Source organism: Etheostoma cragini, chromosome 21 (genome assembly GCF_013103735.1).
Source record: "Etheostoma cragini isolate CJK2018 chromosome 21, CSU_Ecrag_1.0, whole genome shotgun sequence".
In the NCBI taxonomy this organism is placed as follows: domain Eukaryota; kingdom Metazoa; phylum Chordata; class Actinopteri; order Perciformes; family Percidae; genus Etheostoma; species Etheostoma cragini.
In genome coordinates, this window is record NC_048427.1 from 16,687,183 (window position 1) to 16,711,435 (window position 24,253).

General features: G+C 39.9%; 1 protein-coding gene across 6 annotated transcripts in view; it reads right to left on the bottom strand.

Moving 5' to 3' along the window:
- LOC117936761 (RNA binding protein fox-1 homolog 3-like) overlaps nucleotides 1-24,253 on the bottom strand; it is a 713,247-nt gene that overhangs the window by 385,074 nt on the left and 303,920 nt on the right. For all 6 annotated transcript variants that reach the window (XM_034860139.1, XM_034860141.1, XM_034860137.1 and 3 more), the window contains exon 4: nucleotides 12,383-12,445. In XM_034860139.1, coding sequence (XP_034716030.1) covers nucleotides 12,383-12,404 — 22 coding nt within the window. In that variant the 5' untranslated portion in view covers nucleotides 12,405-12,445. The remainder of the gene's footprint in view (nucleotides 1-12,382; nucleotides 12,446-24,253) is intronic.

Consider the following 24,253-nt stretch of genomic DNA (forward strand, 5'->3'; position numbering starts at 1 on the left):
AGACTTTTTAATGAAAATGGCAGTTAAAGGGACTGTGTACTTATGAATCAATGAGTCTTGAAGGGCAGAAGGCACAAGACGTCCTCTGCAAGGTGCATCTAGACTAACAATATGACCAGAGATCCTTTTATGTCAACAGCTTCAAATGATTTACTAAGTGAAGTCTGAGGTTCGACCTTGGTCCTTAAGTGTTTTGACTTAAAAACCTCGTTTTCATATGTTTAACCAAATCTTATTTGAGTTTTTGCATTTATTAATATTTTCACCCATGACTGCATAACAGATGTTTTGATTGCTGATAAGCACTATTTTGAAAAAGCACAATATACACAATTATCAGAACACCTCAGACCCTTTGCAAAATGAAACAATCTTGCAAAAATTTAAAAAAACATATTTTGTTACCAAATGAAATGTGTGTGTTTCATATGTGACAAAATGTTTTTTTTAATTTTTTATATGAACAGTTTTTAATAAACAGTTTGAACCAATTGCGTGCTGCTGTTGCTAACCTAAAACACTTAGCAATTCTACTTCTAAATGTAAATGTAAATGTGCTGTATTTATATAGCGCTTTTCCAGTCTTAACAACTGCTCAAAGCGCTTTTACATCTACAGGAAACATTCACCATTCACACACATTCATACACTGTGGCCAGGGCTGCCGTACAAGGTGCCACCTGCTCATCAGATAAACATTCACACACATTCACACTCCGATGCGCAGCACCGGGGGCAACTCGGGGTTCAGTGTCTTGCCCAAGGACACTTCGACAATGACTGCAGGGGCGGGGATCGAACCACCAACCTTCCGATTGGCAGGCAACCGCTCTACCACTGAGCCACAGCCGCCCCTTCTAAGTGATCACTTCTAAGTGATTAGAGTACTGTAAATGTGGTACACAGAGGAAGAGCAAATATACAATAATGTAAGTTCACCAATCACTACACAAGACCAATGCTGCAGACTGAGGAAAATATAATGTATTTCCTTTCATATAGCCAAATCAGTCAAGATGTCAACATGGGGAATCCCAACAATACATGGCCCAGTTTTCATGCTACTACACTAGTGTGCATAACACTTTAAGACGAGCAAACAGACAAACATAAAATACTGTATCCAGTACAGTACAGTTTACAATTACAGTAAAAAAAAAATAAAACAATAAATAAATAGAAAGATCTGAAAACAAATGGAAATACAGTACAGAAAATACTAGACCTACCCGCTGCATTTTTATAGAACTTAAACCTGATTGGCGTGTCTACAATTGAGCAATCATGTGTTTGTGCACCTGATGGCCGTGACCCACAGATTGGCTAAAGGTGTGGTAATTTGACAGTCAGCATTTTGAAATTGCGAGGCAATGACATCATGATATACTTCTGTGTCTCCAAATGTGTTTAGAGGCTGACATTGTGCTTATAATGGTGCACTGGGCCAAGGTTTTGCTTCCTAAATGTAAGGTTTTGATAACTGTGTAATACTTTTGACTAAAGTATTCAATTACATTTCTTAAGGTCTACTAGCTTTTCATGTCCTTTTCATTTAAAACAGTGTGATTCCTTGCAAACCAGCCTGTACTTAAAAATAACTTGCCTGTATGTTTTACTGCATTTAAATGAAACTAGTAGAGGACTGGAGAAGTTAGCACAGACAGGATCTGTACTGATCTTTCCTTGTCAAATTGTCTAAGTTGCTATCTTACTTTCTTGTCTTGTGTTATTGCTTTGAAAGGTGCTGTGCTGTTGCTTTCACGCCGTTCACCGACAACTCTCAAACTCGTGAAATACCGGCGCTTGGTCACGGCCCTCATATGCACTAAGATGCACACGCAGGCGTCTTTTTTTTTAAAGATTATTTTTGTTAGGCAATTTGGGCCTTTATTTTCATTGGAGAGATTAAGTTATGAATGGGGAGAGAGGCATGAAATGCAGAAAAAAACCACGGGACGGAATTGAACCTGCGGCCCTATGCTCCGAGGAGTAGACCACTATATATGTGTGCATGACCTACCAGCTGAGTTACCCAGGCGCCCGATGGTGTTGTGTTTGTTGACTTGATTTGTGTTGACACACACATATTGTGGATCTAGGCCTAGGCAGTTTATGCCTCTTGTGATGATCACACACAAGAGACTCCAAGCTGGAATGATGGCATTGTGATTTTGTAGCCCTTTTTTGATATGTTCACAACTGTAAAAACAACAATCCCTGCACTCTAGTCTGAGTTGTTCAAACACAGTTGACTGCATTGGGCAATAGACTTTCCATTAAATCTTTTTGCATAACCAAGAAGGTGTTGCATGGGAGACTAGACGGTTGAACAAATTTTCAATATGACCTTTTCCGAAGACCAGTATTCCAATAAATACTAATTTCCTGTTGATTTAATTTGCGCCTGGAGGACTTTGTCTTCATTTATTATTGAGTAAAAACAGGAGAAACTCTATGGTCTGCCATTATAATGGATTTATTGTGGGTGGGGGAGGGGTTGGATGGAGGTTGGGCTGGCTATTATTTATTAAGCAGTCGTTTAATTGTTCTGAAACCACCAGCTGACATGTGCAACAGTAAAGGAGAGTGGTATAGTGGCAGATTCTACCCATAGACTTACACAGATAGAGACAGACTAGCTCAGTGGAAAGCATATAAAGGATGCTATGACAAACCTCTGTATAAAAAGAAAAGTGGTTGAAACTATTAACAGGCTTATAGAGAATTCAAACCTGTTTAGGTGAATAAAAAGGATGTTTGCCTGTTGTTTTGTTTACTAGATACCCAGCAATTAAAAATATTAGTATTCAACTAAAATATAATTATTTTAAATGTTATATAACCAATCTGATTCAAATTGATTTTTAACCTCTTACTTAAAATCCATTGTAGCAGAAAAAATAGCAACCCTACAGCAGAATTAGACAAGGCGAGTAATTAAATTGACTCCTGGAATACACTGAACTTCACCATTCATCAACAAATCATCTGACCGCTTTCCACTAAAGAGTAACTGCTGATTCTCTCCGAACCAACTTTGCTTCCATGTTGCATTTGCTTTTAAAACAGTCCTCCCTGTTTGTTAATTTGACCCTTGTATGGAGGCCAAAGCAATTTGCAGCTTTGGCTGCCCCATTACTCATTAGGAGTGTAAATGACTGGGGCCCTATAAGGTGGGGTCCCTGCGTTGCATTGCTTGCAATTTAATGTTAAAACAAGCTGACTGACCTGTAGCTCCCTTCAGGGAAAGACTAATACAAACATTTGCTTTGTTGGGGGAATCAAATGATGACCTTTCCACAAGCCCGACCCTCCCAATACAGTCACCAGCTCTGCGGTTATGTTGCGCCTAGACCAGTATACTGGTCTAAAGGCACTGATATAGACAATTGATAAAACATTTGATACCACATTGCTGTTATTGTCATTGGTATTTCTGAAAATAAAAAGTAAACTGAATTTATATTGGGTTGTATGCCTATATGTATGGTGGATATTCTCCTTTAAATCCAGGGATTTCTAATTTTGTTGAAACATTATTTGTGTCCTTGTGTGCACAGAGCATAAACTGACCTAATATCAACCTGTAGAGGTATGGAGATAAAAAAAAACTAAAAAACTGACATGACACATCACTTACTGTATGTTGAACACCACAAAGTACACCACAAAGTTGGTAGCAATAGGCATACTGTACGCATTAAACTTTACACAATTTTCTTTTCTGTGTTGCTGTTTTTGAGTGAATCAGCTGAATGTTCGCAGGTTTCTAAACACATCAAATCTATCCTTACGTTACAGATTTAACGACAGAACATCTGTCAGTTTTTCATCCGAAACATTAAAATGCACATGCACGTTATCCGTTGCATGCTTGCAAGTGTCCTTCCAGCCCCCACTAAAAAAAATTGGTTTCTGTGCATAACGGTATGACATCATAATTAAACTAAATAACTAAATCACTGCCAGTGGAAATTTGTATTTACAGCGGGAAGAGAGCAGACCACGCTGGTACAGAGCACCTCTACACACACACACACACACACACACACACACACACACACACACACACACACACACACACACACACACACACACACACACACACACACACACACACACACACACACACACACACACACACACACACACACACTGCAGCAGGGTAGTTGAGGCAACAGTTTAAGTGATGAAGCAGCAGAACTACGTCGGCGTCGATAAGGATCCGTCCTGACATTTATTAAAGCACTCTTCCTCTCGTGCTACAACATTGGGACTTCCTCATGGACCCAGTGGACGAGGTATAATTAAAAAGGTAATGGTGCTGGCAGTGGGCTGGCTGGCATGGCTTGAGGGCTGCCCACCGCTATCAGGGCAGCCAGAAATAAGAGGAGATCCATTTCAGCCCATCCTCTCACAGTCGCTCGCTACGGGCTAAGAGCATACAATACCTGCAACCACTCACACCGTCCGAGTGGACCAGAGCTAAGCAGAAAAGGTGGAAGTCAGAGATAGGGTCTTATCTCACAGTTTAAAATTTAATTGTTGTCTTCCTTCCAGTAAGTTTTTCCTCTACCTTCACTTCAATCTTTAATGAAGATTAAGTGAATCCCAACAAAGGCTTATCCACACGTCTGGGGAGGAGAGGAAAGGCCGAATCATGGTGGCCGTCTCACAACACACACACACACGTACACACACACACACACACACACACGCACGCACAGGCCTACAGGTGAGGATGCTAATACACAAGACGACTTGCAACAACAAATAAAAGCACACACACTCATAAACACATGCAGGGGTGACAGCAGGGCACAACTATGCTGCAACACTTACAGGCTACATCTGTTTACTGCCTGCTACAATCCACCGAACTGTAATATCATTATGCAGCTAAACAGAACAGTTTGCAGCTTAAACCTTCTGCTGTTCTCAGGTCAAATTTGGCACTTTTTCAAACCTTTTCCAATTCAGAAGTTTGGGTTTCTGTCAATGCTCTTCACAAGTAAAATACATTATCAGTGTGTTTTATTGAATTTTATAGTATTTCAAAACACAGTGATAAAACAACATTGAAGAAAGTGATTCAAATTGTAGGAAAATGTGACAAAAATGTTAACAATAAATAACCAAAAATATGAAAAGTGTAGAAAACACAACAGTAAAGCTGATACACTTGTTCACTGCTGGAAAAGAGGGGAACAACTCCGGGAAACTGCATTGTTGGCGTGTTGCTGCAAGTAGAAAGAAGTTCACCCATAATCAACTTAGATGGCAGCAGCAAATAGTAAACAGTTAAAGCGGCAGCTGCCCTCTCCTTCATTCTGCTGCCATTGATTATAGCCCTGCTGTTATGTTTACATTAAAAACAATGGAGGCAGCAATGCAATCTGAAAGCAACTTCTGATTGCTACAGGGAGATGCAACAGAGGATATGACATGTTAAGACCCTTTAACCTACCAATGTTACTGTATAAAACTGACCCGCACACAAAGAACACAACTGCAGGTTAACATGCTGCCATGATTTGAAAAGAACCAGAAAAAAGTACAGAACCAAACAAACACTGAGTGAAGCAGCTTATCCCAAATCAAGGGCTAATAGAGGATGCCCTGTTAATACAGCCCCTGTTAGATCTCAGCCAATCAGAGAAGACCCAAATGATATCCTGGATTTAATCTTAATGCCATGACACAACCATGCCTCCAATAAATCTCCAAGGCACACTCCATTTATCAGATAGAAGATGTTATTATCATTAAAGTCATATTATCGCATACGTTCACTCTCACACACTTACACACACACACACACACACACACACACACACACACACACACACACACACACACACACACGCACACACACACTCAATAGTGAGCAATGGTTTCCATATTAAAGTGGAAACAAAGGTTGCATGTAGCTTATTGGTATGAGAGATGTAGGAAAAAACAATATTGGCACCTAAATGACATGCAGGGCAAATTCTGTGTGTGTGTGTGTGTGTGTGTGTGTGTGTGTGAGACAAAGGTTTTTAACGTTCTACCTTCTTCTCTTTTTCTGTGATATCAGTTGTGGAATAATAACATTGGAAAAATTGCTTCTATAGATGAAATTTAAGGCAACAAATCTAAGTCAATTCACTAATAACTGGCAACTCTGCATCTGCAGCCAAATCCCATACAGGTCTTCATATGTAAAGTGCTTTCCACTGAGCAGAAATTATTCCCGTCTGCCCTCCTCACACATACACACCCACACACATCAGCACACACACGCACATAATATGCGCACAGCCACATACACATATCTAGATGGCCAAGAGGGATGAGGGAGTGTGAGAGAGACACAGGGAAAAGCTGACTTAAACATTTTTCTCCATTTCACAAAAGTAGCCGTACTGTTGTCAACATGATGAATGAGAGAATAAAAAGAGAGAGAGACATAAAAGAAGGAGAGAGAGAGGGAGGTTGGGGAGGAATGTGGAAGTGTCCGACTTGAAGATGTGACAGCAGCTGTTGAACATTTTCATTATGATAGTCTTTTAAGTAATTGCAAATGTTAATATTTTTACTACTTTGATGGCATCTTAATTATAATGCATTGTGTGTGTGTGTGTGTGTGTGTGTATCATGTAATGACAGTGCTTGCAAACATGCCCTTTCACTCATTTAATGATTGGATGGTCAGCACATTTGTAGGTGTGTGTGCATGCTTGTTTGCATAAAGGCACACACACACGCACACGCGCACACACACACACACACACACACACACACATATATATTTATGACCCCATCCTGCTGCTGGTCATTAAACAGGTGTGAACTGACTCTTACAAGCAGCCTCAGCATGTTACTGGACTGAAAAGCTGCATGTTCAGCATACAGGTTAGTAAGTTTGAGTGCGTGTCAGTGCATAATGAACTAAAGACCACATGCTATCAAATTACTGATGACTTGATTTTATGTATTGAGGTGTTTATTTATTGAAGTCTCATATTTGGGGGGGAAAACAGCTTGATTGTGACATAACACAAACACGCTTCTGATGAATTCAAGCTGTGAGAAGTATGAAAAAAATGAAATTATGCAACTCTGAGAATTTAATGTGTCTAACACTTTGTGAAAGACATGGTTTCCTTGATCACCGATCAACGAAGAAAGACTCAGAGACAAGATGTAAAAATCACTCACAGCCAAAATATCAAGCTGCAAATATCCGAACCGCAAGCCAGCCTGCAGTCATTTCACTCAACACTACCAGAAACAAAAAGGATAAACTGCCGTGACATGCTTAATTGTTTTTCAATTTTTTTTGCAACTGTGACACCCTATAACATGTAAGAGAGCCGTGCAATGAAAAAGCAAAAAAGACAAAGTCAAGAAAGTTAAATATCTGGTACCACCTGCTGGTCAGAGTCAGAGGAGATGAAACACCAACACATCTACACACTGCCATCTATTCCTTTTCCTTTAACGCCTGTAAAGTCAATCGAGATGATTTAGAACTGAAATGGAAGCAAACCAGTCACAACGATATGATATGGATTGTTGAAAATCAGCACTGAGCTTTTCTGACTGTGCCGTTGAAGGTATAGAGGGTTCTCCAGCCTATTATAACCAGCGAAACAACATGAATATTGAATGTGATATGCCCATCTTCTCTGGATGGCACAAAGGACTCGCTGGTTGATTGTGATCCATGGTAGCTGACAATCGGCCCATTGCAGAGGGCCATAACCTGGTGCTTGTGTGCTGATGACAGTGTGAGGCAGCAGCCTCAAACGGAGCAGTAATTGGACATTACTCCTGCAGAGAGAGGCTAAAAGCATCTTTGCCACTCTTTGTGCTGACATCCCTCTTTTACTCTCATCACACTCTTCTCCATTTCCCTTCACTCTGGCCAGCGCCCCTTTAATTGTAATGGCCTTATTGGGAGTGTTAAAAGGAGCTCAGAGACACTGGACATCACTTTAACAAATACAAAGAGAACCTTGTCATTTACACTCCTGAGCTCTCAGTGCCTCTCTGTGTGTTTGTGTCTTTGCAAAAAAGCCAATTAATCCACACTGATCACAGTTTGTGTGCCTTTACACACTTTTGTGCCGGTGAGAATATGCACATACATCACATCTGGGACTCTGTGTGCGTGTGTGTTTGTGAGACGGTTAAATCATCATCATAGAGATATTTCCTCTTTAGCCCCAAATGCCAGTGTTTATCTATGTTAATAATGTAAGGGTGGCTTTAACAGCTTGCTTGTTGCTTTGTGCTAGCACCATTAAGGCCAAGCTTAAATTTTTAATGAGGAGGAAACAAACTCTTACAGCTTCCCTAACATTAACAAATGACTACAGGTTTGAATTCCACTAATCAACACGGATCAATCAGCCCAGAGCAATCAGTGTCACAGGTACAGTGCAGTTTGGATAGGCTTCTGTGTCTACAGATCAGCCAATGCTCATCGTGCTGAATGTCTCTATGGCGTAGAAGTGAGATTCAATTTCAGTAGAGGAACATTGAGAGCTTCCATTAACAACTGTGTAGCAGAAGATCCTAAACCTATTTATATACTTTTGAGAGGACAAACTTTATGAAGCTTTATAGGGTGATAGATAGAGAAGGACACATATTTAGGAAACTTACCACAGAGCAGAAGGTTTTAGATAGTAATCATTTGAGTAGGATAAGGAAACAATTACCTTTTTAGTCAGTGACCTTAGTTACCTTAATCAACCTTTTGTCCCAGAACCTTCATGCCAGCCGGGTCTCACAAACTGTTAACACCAAATTACGTGGTGGTGACAAAGAATGTTTGAAAAGTCTGTGTGGCCACCACGGAAGAAAACGCCAAAGTAAACTGAGAAGATGACGTAGCATTAGGAGCGAGTATGACAGCGAGTAGTATGAAAGCCCGAAAATCCGCAAAAGGAACCATAAGCCCATCCACGACCTTTCCCTAACTTAAGGGGCCAGGTTTATTTAACAGAATTCTTCCCTGGGCCCATCACAAAGTTTTCGGCGATCCGGGTTCATTTCACGGAAGTCTTCCGTAGACCCATCACAGATTTTTTTGCGATTCCGTGAAACTGTTTATTAATAAGTCTAAAAAAAGAACGCATTTTACAGTAATCAGTAGGGCTGTAACAATATTGAAAATAAAACCGAAATAGCGACACTCAGCTCCGCGAAAGTGTGTTGCGGTAGGACAAGGCAGAATCGCGACACACCCCTTCAACTCCCAGAGTTATCCTTCTGGTCCAGATCCAGTGCCAACTCATCTTTAACTTACTTGTAGTCCTTTTTGGTGCCTTATTACTGTTTTGTCAGGTAAATTGTACTGTGCAAACGGCTAAAAGCGAAAGAGGACGCACCGGTAACACTAACAGAGGTGTTACGTTACAAGTGGCCGCTGTTTGACTCAGGTGCCAAGGTTTGTTTCCCAACGGTTCAGGAAACTGCCGTTAGCATCCTTAGCACCGGAGTTAAGTGCTGACCGGGATGGTTGCTAGCAGGCTGGGGGCTGACTGTGGATGTGTCCCTGGGCCGGGGCTGTAATGATAGTGGATGGTTGATAGCTGGCAGGGGACTGACTGTGGAATGCATGTGTCTGCGGACCGGTCTGTTGTCAGCTCTCATCCCGACTGAAACCTCGCAGCACCGGGAGACTAAGGCAAACAGACAGGGTTATGCTAGCTAGCAAAATCACCATTAGATTAGTCGTCTATCTATACAGTTAACATTACTGATGAATTCGTGGGTTAGCTAGCCGAGAGTTGTTAAACGTGGTCAAAACAATCATACTATAAATAAATGAGCTTGCTGGACGGTGTCATAATCTTCCGTTACCCACCAAGAATTACATTAGCATTAGCTACTTGTCAACCAGCATCTATACTGTTGGCACCAAAGCACTTTTCCTCTTCGTTCCCCCTACAGCTTGGGAGGGGAATAGTTACAGATATTTTTATGTCTCATTCCAACAAGTAAATGGACCACTAAAACAATTTTTTGAAACATTATTTATGGTACAAAATAATTGGTGTTGGATCAATCAACATTGAAATCAATCAATATCAGTAAATAAGGTATCTGTTGTATTACTGTGTTGCAAACTGGGAAGTAATCCATGACAAAATTGTGCCATGTGCCAGAAAATATTTTGTATTACGAATTTGTGGTTAACACACCTGCCTCATTAGACCCCCTGCATCTGGTTGTTGGGTAAAGCTGCTCACTAATGGGGAAACGGCAAATATCGACCCCATATACAGTTTACATCAGTACACATCAAACGCAATCTTTGCCAGCTCTCGTACCATATCACCAGCACACATCTCATCATGGGGCTTCAAAGGAGCCGCAACTCTCTTGAACAAATGATCCTTGCACAACTTTCCAATTAGCTGCCATGTCAGTATGATTGGGCTGCAGAGCCTTGATTGGGCCTGGAGGACTGTTGACGAACACTGATATACGCTAAACCAGGCCAAGCTTTAATTGATATTTTGAAGAGGGTGGAGGAACTAAGCGTGTGTACTCCATCTTTTAATATCAATTATAAATTCCTGTGACTCCTATCACTCACTTCCTGTCGCATACGTTGATTAAACTGATTTCTACTATACAATAATTTACAAGTGTGCTGTGCGGTATTTGCTCTAAGATGTTCCAATCATATTTTGTTTGTTAAAAATGTAATAAATTAATTAATAAAATGAATCCACAATACAACTTTCCTAACCTCATCTATTTTGTCAGTGCAAAATGTTCTGGTAGGCAAAAACTGTGTACTACAAAATGAACTGAACCCAAGCTTTAGCAATCAGCATACAGTACATACGATGGAGTCGTTGATTTCACACAATGGAGTGTTGCAGAGGCTGCACAGGAACTACATGGACTGTGTATGTTTCCACATATCTAAGCAGGTTGTGATTGATCTTTCTTCCTGCTATTAGATTGGTATTGATGTGCCAGTAGGACAGATGGTCACACCTACAGCCAGGGTCACGCTTCAGAACCTCAAATTTAATCGAAATAATAATACATTTTTTATGATCAAGCTGCATGGAGGTTTCGAAGTGAGCGCTGAGTTGCAGGGAGTGTGCAGGGTAACATTAGGACTGAGCGTTTACAGCCAGCATTTACGAGTCCACACTAAAGCACACCATGCACGCAGTGGAAACTGGGAAACATAACGGCAAAAACACTTTGCGTTTAAGATCCAAAAGCTACTGCAAAAGTTCATCCTACACAAGGCTTTGCCTCAGCCAAACAATTAAGATTTTAACGGTGGACACTTGAGTATTCAGTTATCTCTGTCTTTGTATAAACTGCATATTCATTTACAAAATCATTTTCTCATCCTTCCTCACCTTCAATAAAGTAGCCTTTCTTAATCCATCTTTGCTCTAATCTATAATAAAAACAGTAATAAGGAACATGTACAGGCCTGCATTACGGGAAAAAGGGCCTGGCTGTAAATAATATTTCATAAATGCTAGTGCTAGAAAAATAGACCCCAGGGTCTAAACTGTGAATGTTTTCACCCCAACAGACATGGCAGGTCTGGCAGGGACTTTTCTTCTTTTTATTTTATCAAAATAGAGGAAGGGAGAGAGAGGAAGGAGATGTGGAAGAGAAGAGAAAACAAGAGGAAGAAGATAGATAGATAGATAGATAGATAGATAGATAGATAGATAGATATATAGATAGATAGATAGACGGACTACAGCACCGTGGCAGGGGCAGGCAGAATTAAAGAGGCTTTTTTGTGGCGTTTAATATCCATTCATTGGCTGGACTGCTGACACAGTGAGAGCACTGCGCTCAGGATTTATAGCCACTTCTAATGGGCATGCCCAGAACCAAAGCACTGCAGTCAGCACATTCTCCCTCTGTGCGCACACAGTCACAAATACAGCCCACTGAACACACGCACTCACCCAACGCACGCACGCACACGCACGCGCACGCACACACACACACACACACAAAACTGTTAAAACACACCCTTACGTGTAACATTTGCTCTTTTTTCTTTGTTTGTATGTTAAGTGTAATTGTGTGACTGTTTTATTGAACAGTACGGCCGGGTTAGGGAGGAGGGCATACACACACACACATACATACACACATACACACACACACACAGACAGACACACACACACTGTTTTATCAGACAGCGGTCTACCAACAGCCACTTTAACCTGCTTCAATCTTGGGTAACTGTGTTGTGGATGTTTGAACACATATACCAGTGAACCTACTCGATGAGGGAATATACAGATGTGGTCCTGTCGTGTGATTTTAAGCAGCAAAGAGAGAAGTGAAAAAACGTGAACGCACACACACAGACAGACAAACTTACCTGCCCAGCTTGGGGTCTCCATGAACAGCCGACTGGTCGGAGATAAGGGACTTTTGTGCTGCCCTGTTAGATGAGCAAAGAACAAAGACAAAAAGGTTAGCCATCAAAGACACACTTAAACATCTAACATAGGTTGTTGAAACAGAGAGAGAGAGAGCGAGAGAGAGATGAATATGAGATGTGATGATGTTAAAAGGACGTCTGGAATTTTAACCCATTACTGATGTGATTGCCATCCCATAGAGAACACAGTTTAATGTGTGAGTGAGTGTAGCTGCATTTTAGGCCTTTATTTGACAGGACAGCTGAATAAATTAAAGGGGAGAGAATGGTAATGACATGCAGCAAAGGGCAACAGGTCAGAGTCAAACTTCTACATATGACAGCCTGCTCTACCAACTGAGCTGTCCTGAGGCGTCCTGCGTTAGGACTTTATGCTGTAGTTTTCAATGTCAGCACATACAAATTAAATAGTTTACCTGTATAAAAATAACCGATAGGGAATTAATTAGATCAGGATTGTTTGTGTTGTATCACATGACGACACCTGAGACAGCTACATCCACTGAGAAAGACTCCTTATGCAACTAATTTATTAATTTAGCATTTGAGGATTTCTCCGTAAAGTCTGTGTTTTTTTCAAAATTGCATTTGATGGCACTGGATGGTTTACACTGTATGAACAGATGTATTGCACATTCATCACCTTATATCATAGGAGATTTATAAATCCAATTGATTTTCACCACAAGAAGAGACTCGTAAAAGAGCAATCGATTGTGGCTAACAGGCCTCTGTCAGAGCAGCAGCTCACAGTTGAGAACATTACAGCATTTCAAAGTATATTCAAAACATTTGGAAAGATATCTAGATATATTGAACCTTGCTTTGCGTAGAGAGAGCCTCTGATTAATTTTGATCATGCATCTACAATGACAATGGCATGAGTTATTAATTCAAAGTTAAAACATTGTTATTAAAGGGAAATAATATTTCATCCATCCCATCAGTGACCACAGTGACCCAGTCCGCTGACAGAGATTGACACTCATGTGATACAATATAACATCTGGTGCTGCTGCTGCTGCACTGTCATCAGATTTATCCACAGACACACACACACGCACACACAAATAGAGTTGTATTCCCAATACACAGCTAAAGAAAAAGAAGAAAAAGAAAGATGGAAAATGAAAAATGGAAGGGCTCATGTAGCCAAACAGCAGCTGTGACAGCATGGCCTGCTGGTGTTAGTTGAACAACGTACTAGGGGCCCTGGGTGGGTAAGGGGGGAGTGAGGCCTTTTTTTTCTTTTTTTAATACATGTGCACGCACAGGATGGAGGTAACTGTGTGTATGTGAGCATCTCTTAAAGAGTTGATGTGTAGGTATGTATAGTACTGTCTTTGTGTGTGTGTGTGTGTGTGTGTGTGTGTGTGTGTGTGTGTCAGTGTGTGTGTGTGTGTTTGTGTGTGTGTGTGTGTGTGTGTGTGTGTGTGTGTCTGGCCATGTTCCAGACTTGGCTGCAGCGGCTGAAACCAAATCGAGAGCAGAGAAAACAGAGAAATGGACAAAAAAGAAGAAAGTAGACTAAAGCAAGACAAAACAGTTGAGTAGTTAAGAATAGAGTAGAAAAATAAAATGGGGAACACACAAGAAGACCAGCAATGAATCTATTCACAATAATAATGAGTTCATTCAGCAAACAAAGAGCAAACGGATAATTAGCAGAATGTTTAATACATGTTTCATCTTCCCCCGACTCAGAGCAATAGCAGACATATATCATATTTAACAAATATAGACAAATGACAATGTCCAAAGCAGATGCATTTACTCTCTCACACCAGCAAACACACATGTGAGAATACACAAATACAGACATAACACTGCTGTTCTGGAGTAAAGACATTAAAACTGGACTACATTTACTCTATAACAAATACTTACAAGTATTATATAATACAATATTAAAAGCTTTTTTTTCACTTTAACATTTACATAATTTTCCAGAAAAACATGCAAACATACTCAATTTTCTGAACACTCATCTCAACTAATACTTGTTTGGTAAATACCAGTAAATGTGGATTTAAGGTGTCAGGCAACACTCTTTTTAAATCTAATCAAGTTTGTTGCTTATCAGTTCCATTTGAGATGACCTATTCATTGTTTCTCTTTGGATTTGATTGTTATTTAGGCTGGGGGAAAATACAAAGCATGTAGACTACAGGACACTGTCTACCAGAGGAGCAACGTCATTTTAGGCTGAAGATAGTTGGATGGTGTTGGCACACAGGCCCAGGGCGCAGGGGGTAGAAAAAAAAATGAACATAAGTAAAAAAACAACAACGGCCTATTAATCAACTTTGCTAATTAATAACTAACTTATTTTGGTTTAAAAATAATTGCTCACAGGCGCCTGGGTAGCAGACCTCTGTTGGGCCCACCAGTAGAGGTAAACCTGATTTTTAACAAAAAAGACCACAGTAATAAGTTTAAATAGGTTTATAATGATCTCTGAGGGACAAAGGAACTCATGGAGTCACAGACAAAGAGATTTTGGCCTACACGTTAAATTCCAAGCCTTCTGAAACAAAGGTGAAGCACGTCTCCTCAGATAAGAGGAGAAAAAGTCTATTTTGCAGCAGCACCCAGCAAGTCACATGAAGGTGATACTGCACAAATGACCTTAACGCCATGGGGTCCTGGATTCCCATTGGACAGGGGGAACCCAAAAACAGCATGGGGCTGGGGCCCATAAAACATGCTGACACACAAAAACCTCTGCTCTCCCTTTTGACTTCGGTTGAAACAGGTCAGCGCTCAAGATCGTTCCTTTTTTGGAACAAAGTGGATTTAATTTTGGTCCTATGATATGAAAACATCATATCATAGGATATCTGCAGGAGAAGGAAACAACACTGCAAAACATGGATGTCTAAAAAGAAGATAAAAACAAGGGAACTGAGGGAAAAGGTACTCAAAACAAGTGTAATTATCTGTCCATTCAGCAAGATAATTTCACTTGACAAGCTTGCTTGATTTAAGATTATAGTGAACACTTAAAATAAGAAATTCCCTCTTAAAACAAGATAAATTATCTAACACTTCTGAGTTTTTTTTTTATCTTTGTAGGAACCAAATAATTTGCAGTGAATGCTTTTCTTCTCAAAAGTCGACTGAAATTGCTCCCTGCTGTCCTCCTGGGGAAGACAATTTTCTTTGTGTTCTGCTGACGAGCAGACCCGGACCGCTTTGTTACTGTGGACGATCTATGGACAGACATAAACGGACTGAACACATGAAAGTAATAAGGCTTCATAGTGTTTCTGGGCAGAGAAATAGGTGTGTTTATTAATATGATAACTTTTAATGCTGCAAACTGTGTTATGACACTAATGAGATCTTGAAAAATATTTGTTCTATTGCTGCACTGGTGAGTTATTAATCTAATTGGACCGTAGAGTCCAATCTGTTTTGCTGTGAATGGGCCGATTGATCACGATGCTGCTGATATGTTGGGTTTGAATCTAAAGATTTGGTAAAAAATAAGTCCAACTGCAGAGGACGCTCCGTTGGTCAATCTGAGGACAGCCACGCCGTGACAAGAACGCCACCCCGCGGTCCTGTGTGACCCGACGGAGCTGTGTTTATCTTCACAAAGGATCAGCTGTTTAGCTTGTACAAATGAACGTCCCCTGGTTTAGACAACATCTCAGTCTGTCCTAACTTCTTGTTATTTAGTTAACGAGAGTACTGGTCATTATCTATAATGAATATCCAAGGTGTTTTTCCTTTCTCTAAATGTGCTTCTCTCATCTTACATGCTAACCGAACACACACAAACACTTGTGCGTTGCATAGCTAAAACCGCTAGCTAGTGTGTTCCTTCTGTCTGTAAGACGTTAGCCTGAAAGCTAAACAGCTAGCCTAGGCACATGGTTGCACCCTCTCTTGAGGCTAAATATCTTTTGTGCAGCTAACGATTGTTTTGTATATTTGTTTTTGTATATTTATTCCTCAAAGCAGCGTCCCAGGGTTTGACTAAGCCCTGCGGCCCTTTGCCGCATGTCAATTCCCCTCTCTCTCTCCCCTTTCATGTCTTCAGCTGTCCTATACAAATAAAGGCCTAAATGACTAAAAATAAATAAAAATACTTACTCAAAATCTAATAACAAAATTGTTGTCTCTTTAGATCTTCATGTAGCCACATGAATCACCCTGGTAATGATCATAAATAAATTGGGATTCCAAAAATAAGTCTTACGTCACTGGGAACATTACTTTATAATTAAACCCAAACAATCTCTATCACATCTATCACACGTCACTTTTGGCTGGACTCGTTTAAAAAAAACAAAAAAATGATGGTGCATGCAGCCATTCCCCCAGTTGTTTGCAAAAATTGTGTGCGGCCTTACTCTCACTATCAGTGAGACAGAGAAAGTTTTTTGCATAAGATCTTTTTTTCATTGACTTTGGAATATTTTAAGTGAATAAATATGCTATTTTATGAGACATTTATTTTTGGTTATTTTTAGTGGCCCCTCTAAACTATTGGCTGAGGTGAAAGTGAGGCAGTCATGCAAGGATACTTAAAATCAGGAATTCACAGACAGTATAAATGTTTATCCTTTAACTTGACCACATTTATTCATACTTTACATACAAACACATTAAAATAATACACGCAAGAGCTTTTAAACAGAAAACGTTAAAATAACTATATTGTAATTGAGATTATTAAAACATTTCCAAATTTTCCACTTGGCTGCAGCACCTACAGCAATTCGTTGCAGTTTTTTGTTTTGTTTTGTTAAAGGTATTTTTTGCTTGAACATGAGGGCCCAACAGCAACAGCCAGTTCCAAAATCGCTTGAAACCTGCATAGATTCTTTTTTTAAATAAAATTAAATTAAATTAAACGATAACAATAATAAAGTGTCAGGCCGAAATCTGATTTGTGAAAAAGCTAGATGTAGTAGTCTAAACACTAGCACTCTAATCTGTCTTCGGTGTAATTAAAAGCGCCTCCCTGCTTGTTGCTGCTGCTGCCTCTAATGAATTGCAGGAGGATAAATAACAGGTTTAGGATGGTAGATTGGGAGGAATTAAATGCAGTAACTCTTACTGACCATCATGGCCACATGGAATTATATCAGATAATATAATAGATAAAAGGCTGAAGGGATTTGACCAGTCAACATTTACAGCATTGCAACTTTGTCTGCTACGTTTAAAATAGCATGTGATAGGCTTGAGGAAAGGGATTACTTTAAAAGAAAGTGTGTGTGTGTGTGTGTGTGTGTGTGCGTGTGTCAGGGCTGAGCACCTCGACTAGGGGCCCCTGGCAGGTGACTGGGCCTGATTCCATTAAGCAGCCAGTAATTTGGCCGACGCTTAATCAAATCAACTTTAATACCTCCAATCAAATTACAGCAGCCTCCTGTGTCCCATCACACTGAGCCAAAGAAGAAGAGATGCAGGGAAGGAGGGAGAAAAGAAAATGAAGACAGTATAGTCAGAGTACAACAAAAGAGAAAATGGGATGTTGTGAAGAAGAGCGGTGAATCGCTGCACATGTATGGAAACATGTATGGAATTGATAGATGAAGGGTTGGGGAACATTTGAGTAAGACAGGAGGAGAATGAGAGAGGAAGTAGATACAACAAGGTGTAGAAAGAAGGTAAGAAGTGAGGAAATTGGAAGGAGAAGTTGCAAAGACGAAGAACTAAGAGGAAAGGATAAATAAATAAGTAAGGGAGCAGGTAAGAAAGAATGAAGCAGTTTAAAGTGGCTGTTGCTAGACCACTGTCTGATGGAACAGTGTGCGTGTGTGTGAGAGAGAGAGAGAGAGAGAGAGAGAGAGAGAGAGAGAGAGAGAGAGAGAGAGAGAGAGAGAGAGACCCCCTACAGCCAGAAAGGAAATTGATTCTGCTTTTCAGGAAAAGTGGACCAAGGAGTAAAATAATCACCTCCTCTTCTCACTGCCATTTGTACTGAGTGTTTGTGTATGAGACTGAGATTCCTAGATATTTAACTGGCCACTTCTATTAAAGTGTTGCACATTTCTGATAATAACTAACATGCAGTGTGACAGAATATCAGAGTACACTGACTAACTACAGATTAAGTGTTCATAAACTTTGTTAATGGAAAGCAAAGCATTCATTATCCCATAAAAAGGAGAGAATTCAATCGTCCTGAAAAAGATAAATAGTTAAAGTGGCCTTGTTTCAGGAAACCCATTTAATGAGCGGGGGCACTTACAGCTAAAACGGTCTTGTATCTCTAGTAGCAAATGTTCAAGGTGTGGTTGCTATGGTTCACCTGTTACTGCCTCTAACAACGGTTGAGGTTGTCAAAGATAATCGGAAAGGTATATTATGATTGAAGAGATGCTATATGGGGAAATGTTTCCCTTTTAATCATCTGTGCTCCACCTGGTAGCACAACCTAATATTTCACTCGCATACCTTTTGAGGTTGCGATTCTGTAGAAAGCTACATACATCAGATTCCATAGCATAATCATTCTTGGAAAATATTATTCACACCTAAATAGCCCAGTGTTCTAATAACAGCCCTGCATCCTAATAACAAACCATCCAAACCACTGTGAGATGCCTACATCACTCTCCTGATTTATAGGCAATATAGTGCTCTTTGATCATGTTTGGGTGTTTCTTCAGCTAATAACAAGAGCCAAACAGCAACACTGGAAATTAATTAACTTGTAAGAAATAAAAAAAAAATTAAGTCTGTTTTTTCATGTCTCCTCTATCTGCCTCTATGATACAGTTGAGGTCTACAATTGTGACATTGTGATCTCAAATGTTGCATATGAGATTAAAGACAACAGAGTTCCTGAAGGAATTTGGCAGGGAAACAGAATGACTTGTAAAAATAGCAAAATGCTCACCAGTCCGATCCTATAGAGATGAGACTTACTAGTTAATAATCTCTTCACAAGCAATCTCCATGAGTAATGCAGAACAACTGCTTATGTATGCCGAACAACCCCATTATAAGTCTTTGTAAATACATAGCTAATTAGAAACAGCAAACAAGAACAAATCAACTCAAGTGACACATTTTAGACATATTGGTATTGTGTTCTTAGTGCTTGGTAGGATGTTGCAAGGTGGTTATCAGGATGATAGTGGTAGTTTATATGGTATTTCTGGGTGGTTGCTATGGTAGCAGAGATACTACAATTAGTACTCATAGAAGCAGTACCAAAAGTGATAGGAAAAGCAGCACTACGAGTCATGTTTTTTCAAAATTGCTGAACAAAAAGTAAACTAAACATAAATTTCACTGAAGCAACGCTGAGTATGACTGATGTAGCAAAAATCTAACCCTAACTAAAAAATGGAATGCTGGGAAGACATTATTCCTTGATGAGAAGAGAAGGCAATCGAGATGGTTGAGGAATGGATCCAAATTCCACACAGACAATTTTACATACTCTAAAATGTGACTGGAGCTACCTGCACTTAAGAACATCCCACTGGGAGAAGGCAAAAAACCTACCTATTGGCCAGTTGTTATAAATTCACCATTAATCCATTCAAATACAGATTTGTTGATGAGATTACTAGCTGTCCCAATACACGTTGTAAAACACTTTGGAAATGTGTGACATTGTGTGACATAAAATGATGTAAAACGTTCTGGGGTCGACAATGTTGTATACGCCAAACTAGGGCTGGGCGATATGGAGAAAATCAGATATTGCGATATTCTTGTCCTTATACCTCAGTGTCGGTATTGTGACGATATTATAGGGTTGACAAATGGTGCTTAAACAAAATTACTTCATAATGAGATTGAAGATTTCAAATTTGCGTGATTCAGCAATTTTTTTAATGCGTCATTTCATAGAACGCTACAGTTTTTTTTGCAAAGCAAATCTAACGCTCCATAAACCACTGTCTCAGCTTAGTTTCTAGATGTAGACATTCACGGAGGACAGAGTAACATGAGGAAAATTCAACAGATAGCAGTCAGTTACAGCTCGGTCTCAAGGTTTACCAGTTTACCAGTAAACGCAACATTTTGTCCTGTCTGTGTTTTTCAGACAACAGCAGTGATCAGTGCTAGTTAGTGTCTGTTAGCTCACAGGGCTATACGGCACTAGTAATATTTTTACTCTGGGTCGCATGAGTTACATGACCCATTTCTTCTGCAAAGCCGTGCCTGTGTTGGATCTCTCCTCTTCTCTCTCCCCTTACTGTCCGCGCAGCCCCGCCACACAGTGGCACTGGTCCATACTTCTGACATTTGTCCACAGTTTTAATTATTTTTTAACACAGCTGTATATGGTTAAGCATGAGAGGCAAACCTGTATTTGTACCACTGTTTACGTTTGTAACTCTGCTGTCGCGGCGGCCATGCCGAAAAACACAGAAGGAATTATTGAATGCAACTACCTTCAGTTCGTTGAGTAATAGCATGTGAGACGGAGCCTCCTGGACCAGAGATGTGACCCATGGTCAGAATATCATAGCTCATAAAAATGCAGCACAGTGACGATACAGAGATTTCATACACAGGAGGTGTGTAACTCCATTGACCCGCCATTTGACCAGTGTTGGGCCCTTCATAATAAGTCAGCCGTCTCTCTGTGAGTACGTCCATCGCACTCCCTCTATCTCCCTAGGTCTTTTAATCAGTTATTGTTGAAAACAAGTGACGGAGCTTTCTCAGAAATACATTTAAAAAAAACTATCCTGTGCTATTTATTTCAGATACCTAATTTTCCTTTGCATGTGTTCCAGCTGTGTGTATGCACAACATACAACTACAACATGAGAAGAATATAGCATAATATGGATGTGAAAGCAGTTATAAACAGCCTATGTGACAATAAAATGTTTTGGTTAAAATCAACAAATAATCCTGATAATTAATTGTGATCATAATATTGATTATCATTTTGGCCATAATCGTGCAGCCCTCATAGATATAATGACTAGGTGGATAAAGCTAAAATAATAGAAGAGCTAGAACAGTCTGGTAACACAGAACATGACTCACTTTACTGTAGTGCAGCCTTTAAAACCAGGAATAGACAACACCCATTTACTATATTAACATTTCCAAAATCTTAGACGATATCTAGTGCCATATAATATCAATATTTTGCCGAGCCCTACATGTCAAACTACCCATTTTATGTCATACTAATTAGGTCAACATCATTACAGTGTAGAGACTTAACTTCTTCTTGTTAAGAGCAGAGAAATGCGCAAATGCTGTTGTTTTCACTTCATGGCCACCGTAACAATCCCATTTTTTCCCCCTCCTCTTCTCACCACCATCCCAAACAAGTCTTTGCAACAGTTCACCCAGCAGGTGTTTGTGAACCACAGCCTTGCAAATTCTCTTGGTGGGGTGAGATGAATGGTTGCAGCGCCTCAATGTATCTCAGCACCACCTTTGCTAAACCACATGTAACAAATGTTAATGAGAGCTCCCAAATGCCAGCGCACAGAGGAGATAGGCCTGTTAAACACAGTCACTGATGAACAACAGCAAGTGCGGCTATAGAACTATCACAGGCATTAACAGAAAGACAAAGATGTGAGGAAAGAACAAAAAGGAAGAAAAGAACTAAAAACAATCAAAGAAAACTTGAAAATCGACAGAGGGAGGGCATCCAGTCAAGACCATGTGCATCATGCAGCCTATTGGAGATGGAAAGCATAAAAAAAAGAAAAAAGTGGAGGGATATTGCTGATGGGAAGGACGTAAAAATGAAAAACGACAACTGTAAAGCCTCTAAAATAAGGGACAACACAGAAAAAACAAACACCGCCACAAACAACAAAAGCATGCATAAATAATCACAGACCACATTGCTTTACTTCCAATTTGTGTTGAGTTAAGAAAATGTAAGAAGCCGTAAAAAGGTGACAAGGATGTAAAGCTGCATGATAAAAATCAATCATGTCATACGCAAAATCAATCCTGTGATAGAATGAATGGAGACAGTAATTTGCTTGTTCAGGGATGAATAGCTGTTATGTTGTAGCAGGGGCGTCACTGGTTTGTGATTTGGAGGGAAGACATACTGTGAAAGGTTTTTTTGCGGTAATAAGGAGAGCTGATCTGAGAGGATGTCAGCTGTTAATGGTGGAAACCCAGCTTCCTTGCCAGCAGTAATCTCGTAGATTTTATCTTGTTTAATTGGGAGCTTCTTCACTCGGAGTAATGGACCTTTTTATTTTCAGATGTGTACATGCTGCTGGATGATGCTGATCCCCATCTGACTCCTTTTTCCTCTCCTCTGAATATATTAGAGACACAGTGATTCTTCTGCATACTTTTAGGATCATTCTGCATAACCACAATCATTCCTTGATTACTTTTAATTTCTAGATGTCAAGTACAAATGCAACAACAGAACCTGACTGGAATCCACCAATTTTCAGGCCCAACTCCTCCCACCATGGTGTAAATGAATCCTCTTGCTGATCAAGGTATATCCATGTGGTTTACCAGATGGCAAATGAGGCTCAATTGCAAGTCCACAATGAGGGATCAGGGGTTTGTCCCTTACTTAAGTGACATTTGATGACTGGGGTGTGGTTAGAGCATTGGGATGTCATTGTACTTCTCCATATGAGGGCAAACAAGGGGAGGGAATTAATGATGCCACTGATCTGGCAATGTGCAATGACGTTTTGTACTCCAAGCCAGTTAACCAAACTAAGTACTGCAAGAAAAAGTCAATTTTGATCCAAAGAAGGATGAGGTAAGAGAGCCTTTACGCACTGGTTTCAATGGATATGTTCAAATTATTTACTGATAAACAATGCTGAAAAGACTATAAAAAATATATATCACACACTAGGAATACACACATTTTACTTCTGTGGTGAATGCTATCTGGTTTAATAGCATTCAAAATGAAAATGCACGACTGAATTTGAGAAATGCGCACCACGACACCACCTGTAACATCACAAGTTTGATTTGGTCAAATTAGATTTGTTCACTTGTTCACTAGATTTGTTTACTCTTTCCAAGTAACATGAACTAGTACTATGTGACAATGCCAGCTAAAGGGCCTCTGAAATTACACTGTATTTTGCCACATTTCTCCCTGTCACATATTAAAAGAAAGGAATACTTAACACTTAGTAAGTGTACTTCATCAATGCGGTTAATCCGTGTGTATGTTAGTTAAGGGGGCGCAATGCAGTTTTAGCCATTTCCTCGCTTTTTGCACGCCAGTTTCTCTATAGAGCTCCCCTACAGCTTCAAAATAGATATTTGGCGGAGGGAGCGAGTTGACCACCATTCAACAAAAAAAAAAAATCATATAACCCTCCAATGACTCTGAACTCTACAAAAACTGCATAGTTTCCCTTTAATTGATAGTTGTTAGCTTTGTAGCTTCCCTGTTGTAAGTAAACTACTTATGGGCGCAAGTTATTCCTTGCTCGCTTTTGAATTGTGGATTGGCGTCTAAGAGATTCAAGTCTGAAAATCACTTGCTGAGAAATTACAGAGAAACTTACGCAAGGATTCTGACCAAAAACAGTCTTGTGTTAAGACAAAGCGGGAGACCATGTTGTTTAAGGTACCAGTAAGGCAATTAAATATGATCCAGGAAGTCCTGTTGGCGTAACAGATTAATGCATGTAAAAGGCTTTTTAGACACCAAAACACTGCATGGTGGTTTGTGATACTCACAGAAGAATGAGTTTATGTTAAAAAAAGGAGTGTGCGCTTGCATTCATTTGATTAGCCAATGCAGTGCCTGGCCAGATGATGTTGCATTACGTTCCAGCAAACCTTGAGCCTGGCTCAACTTCTTAGCTGGAAGACCCTGTCCTGGCATCCCACTGCGCTAAT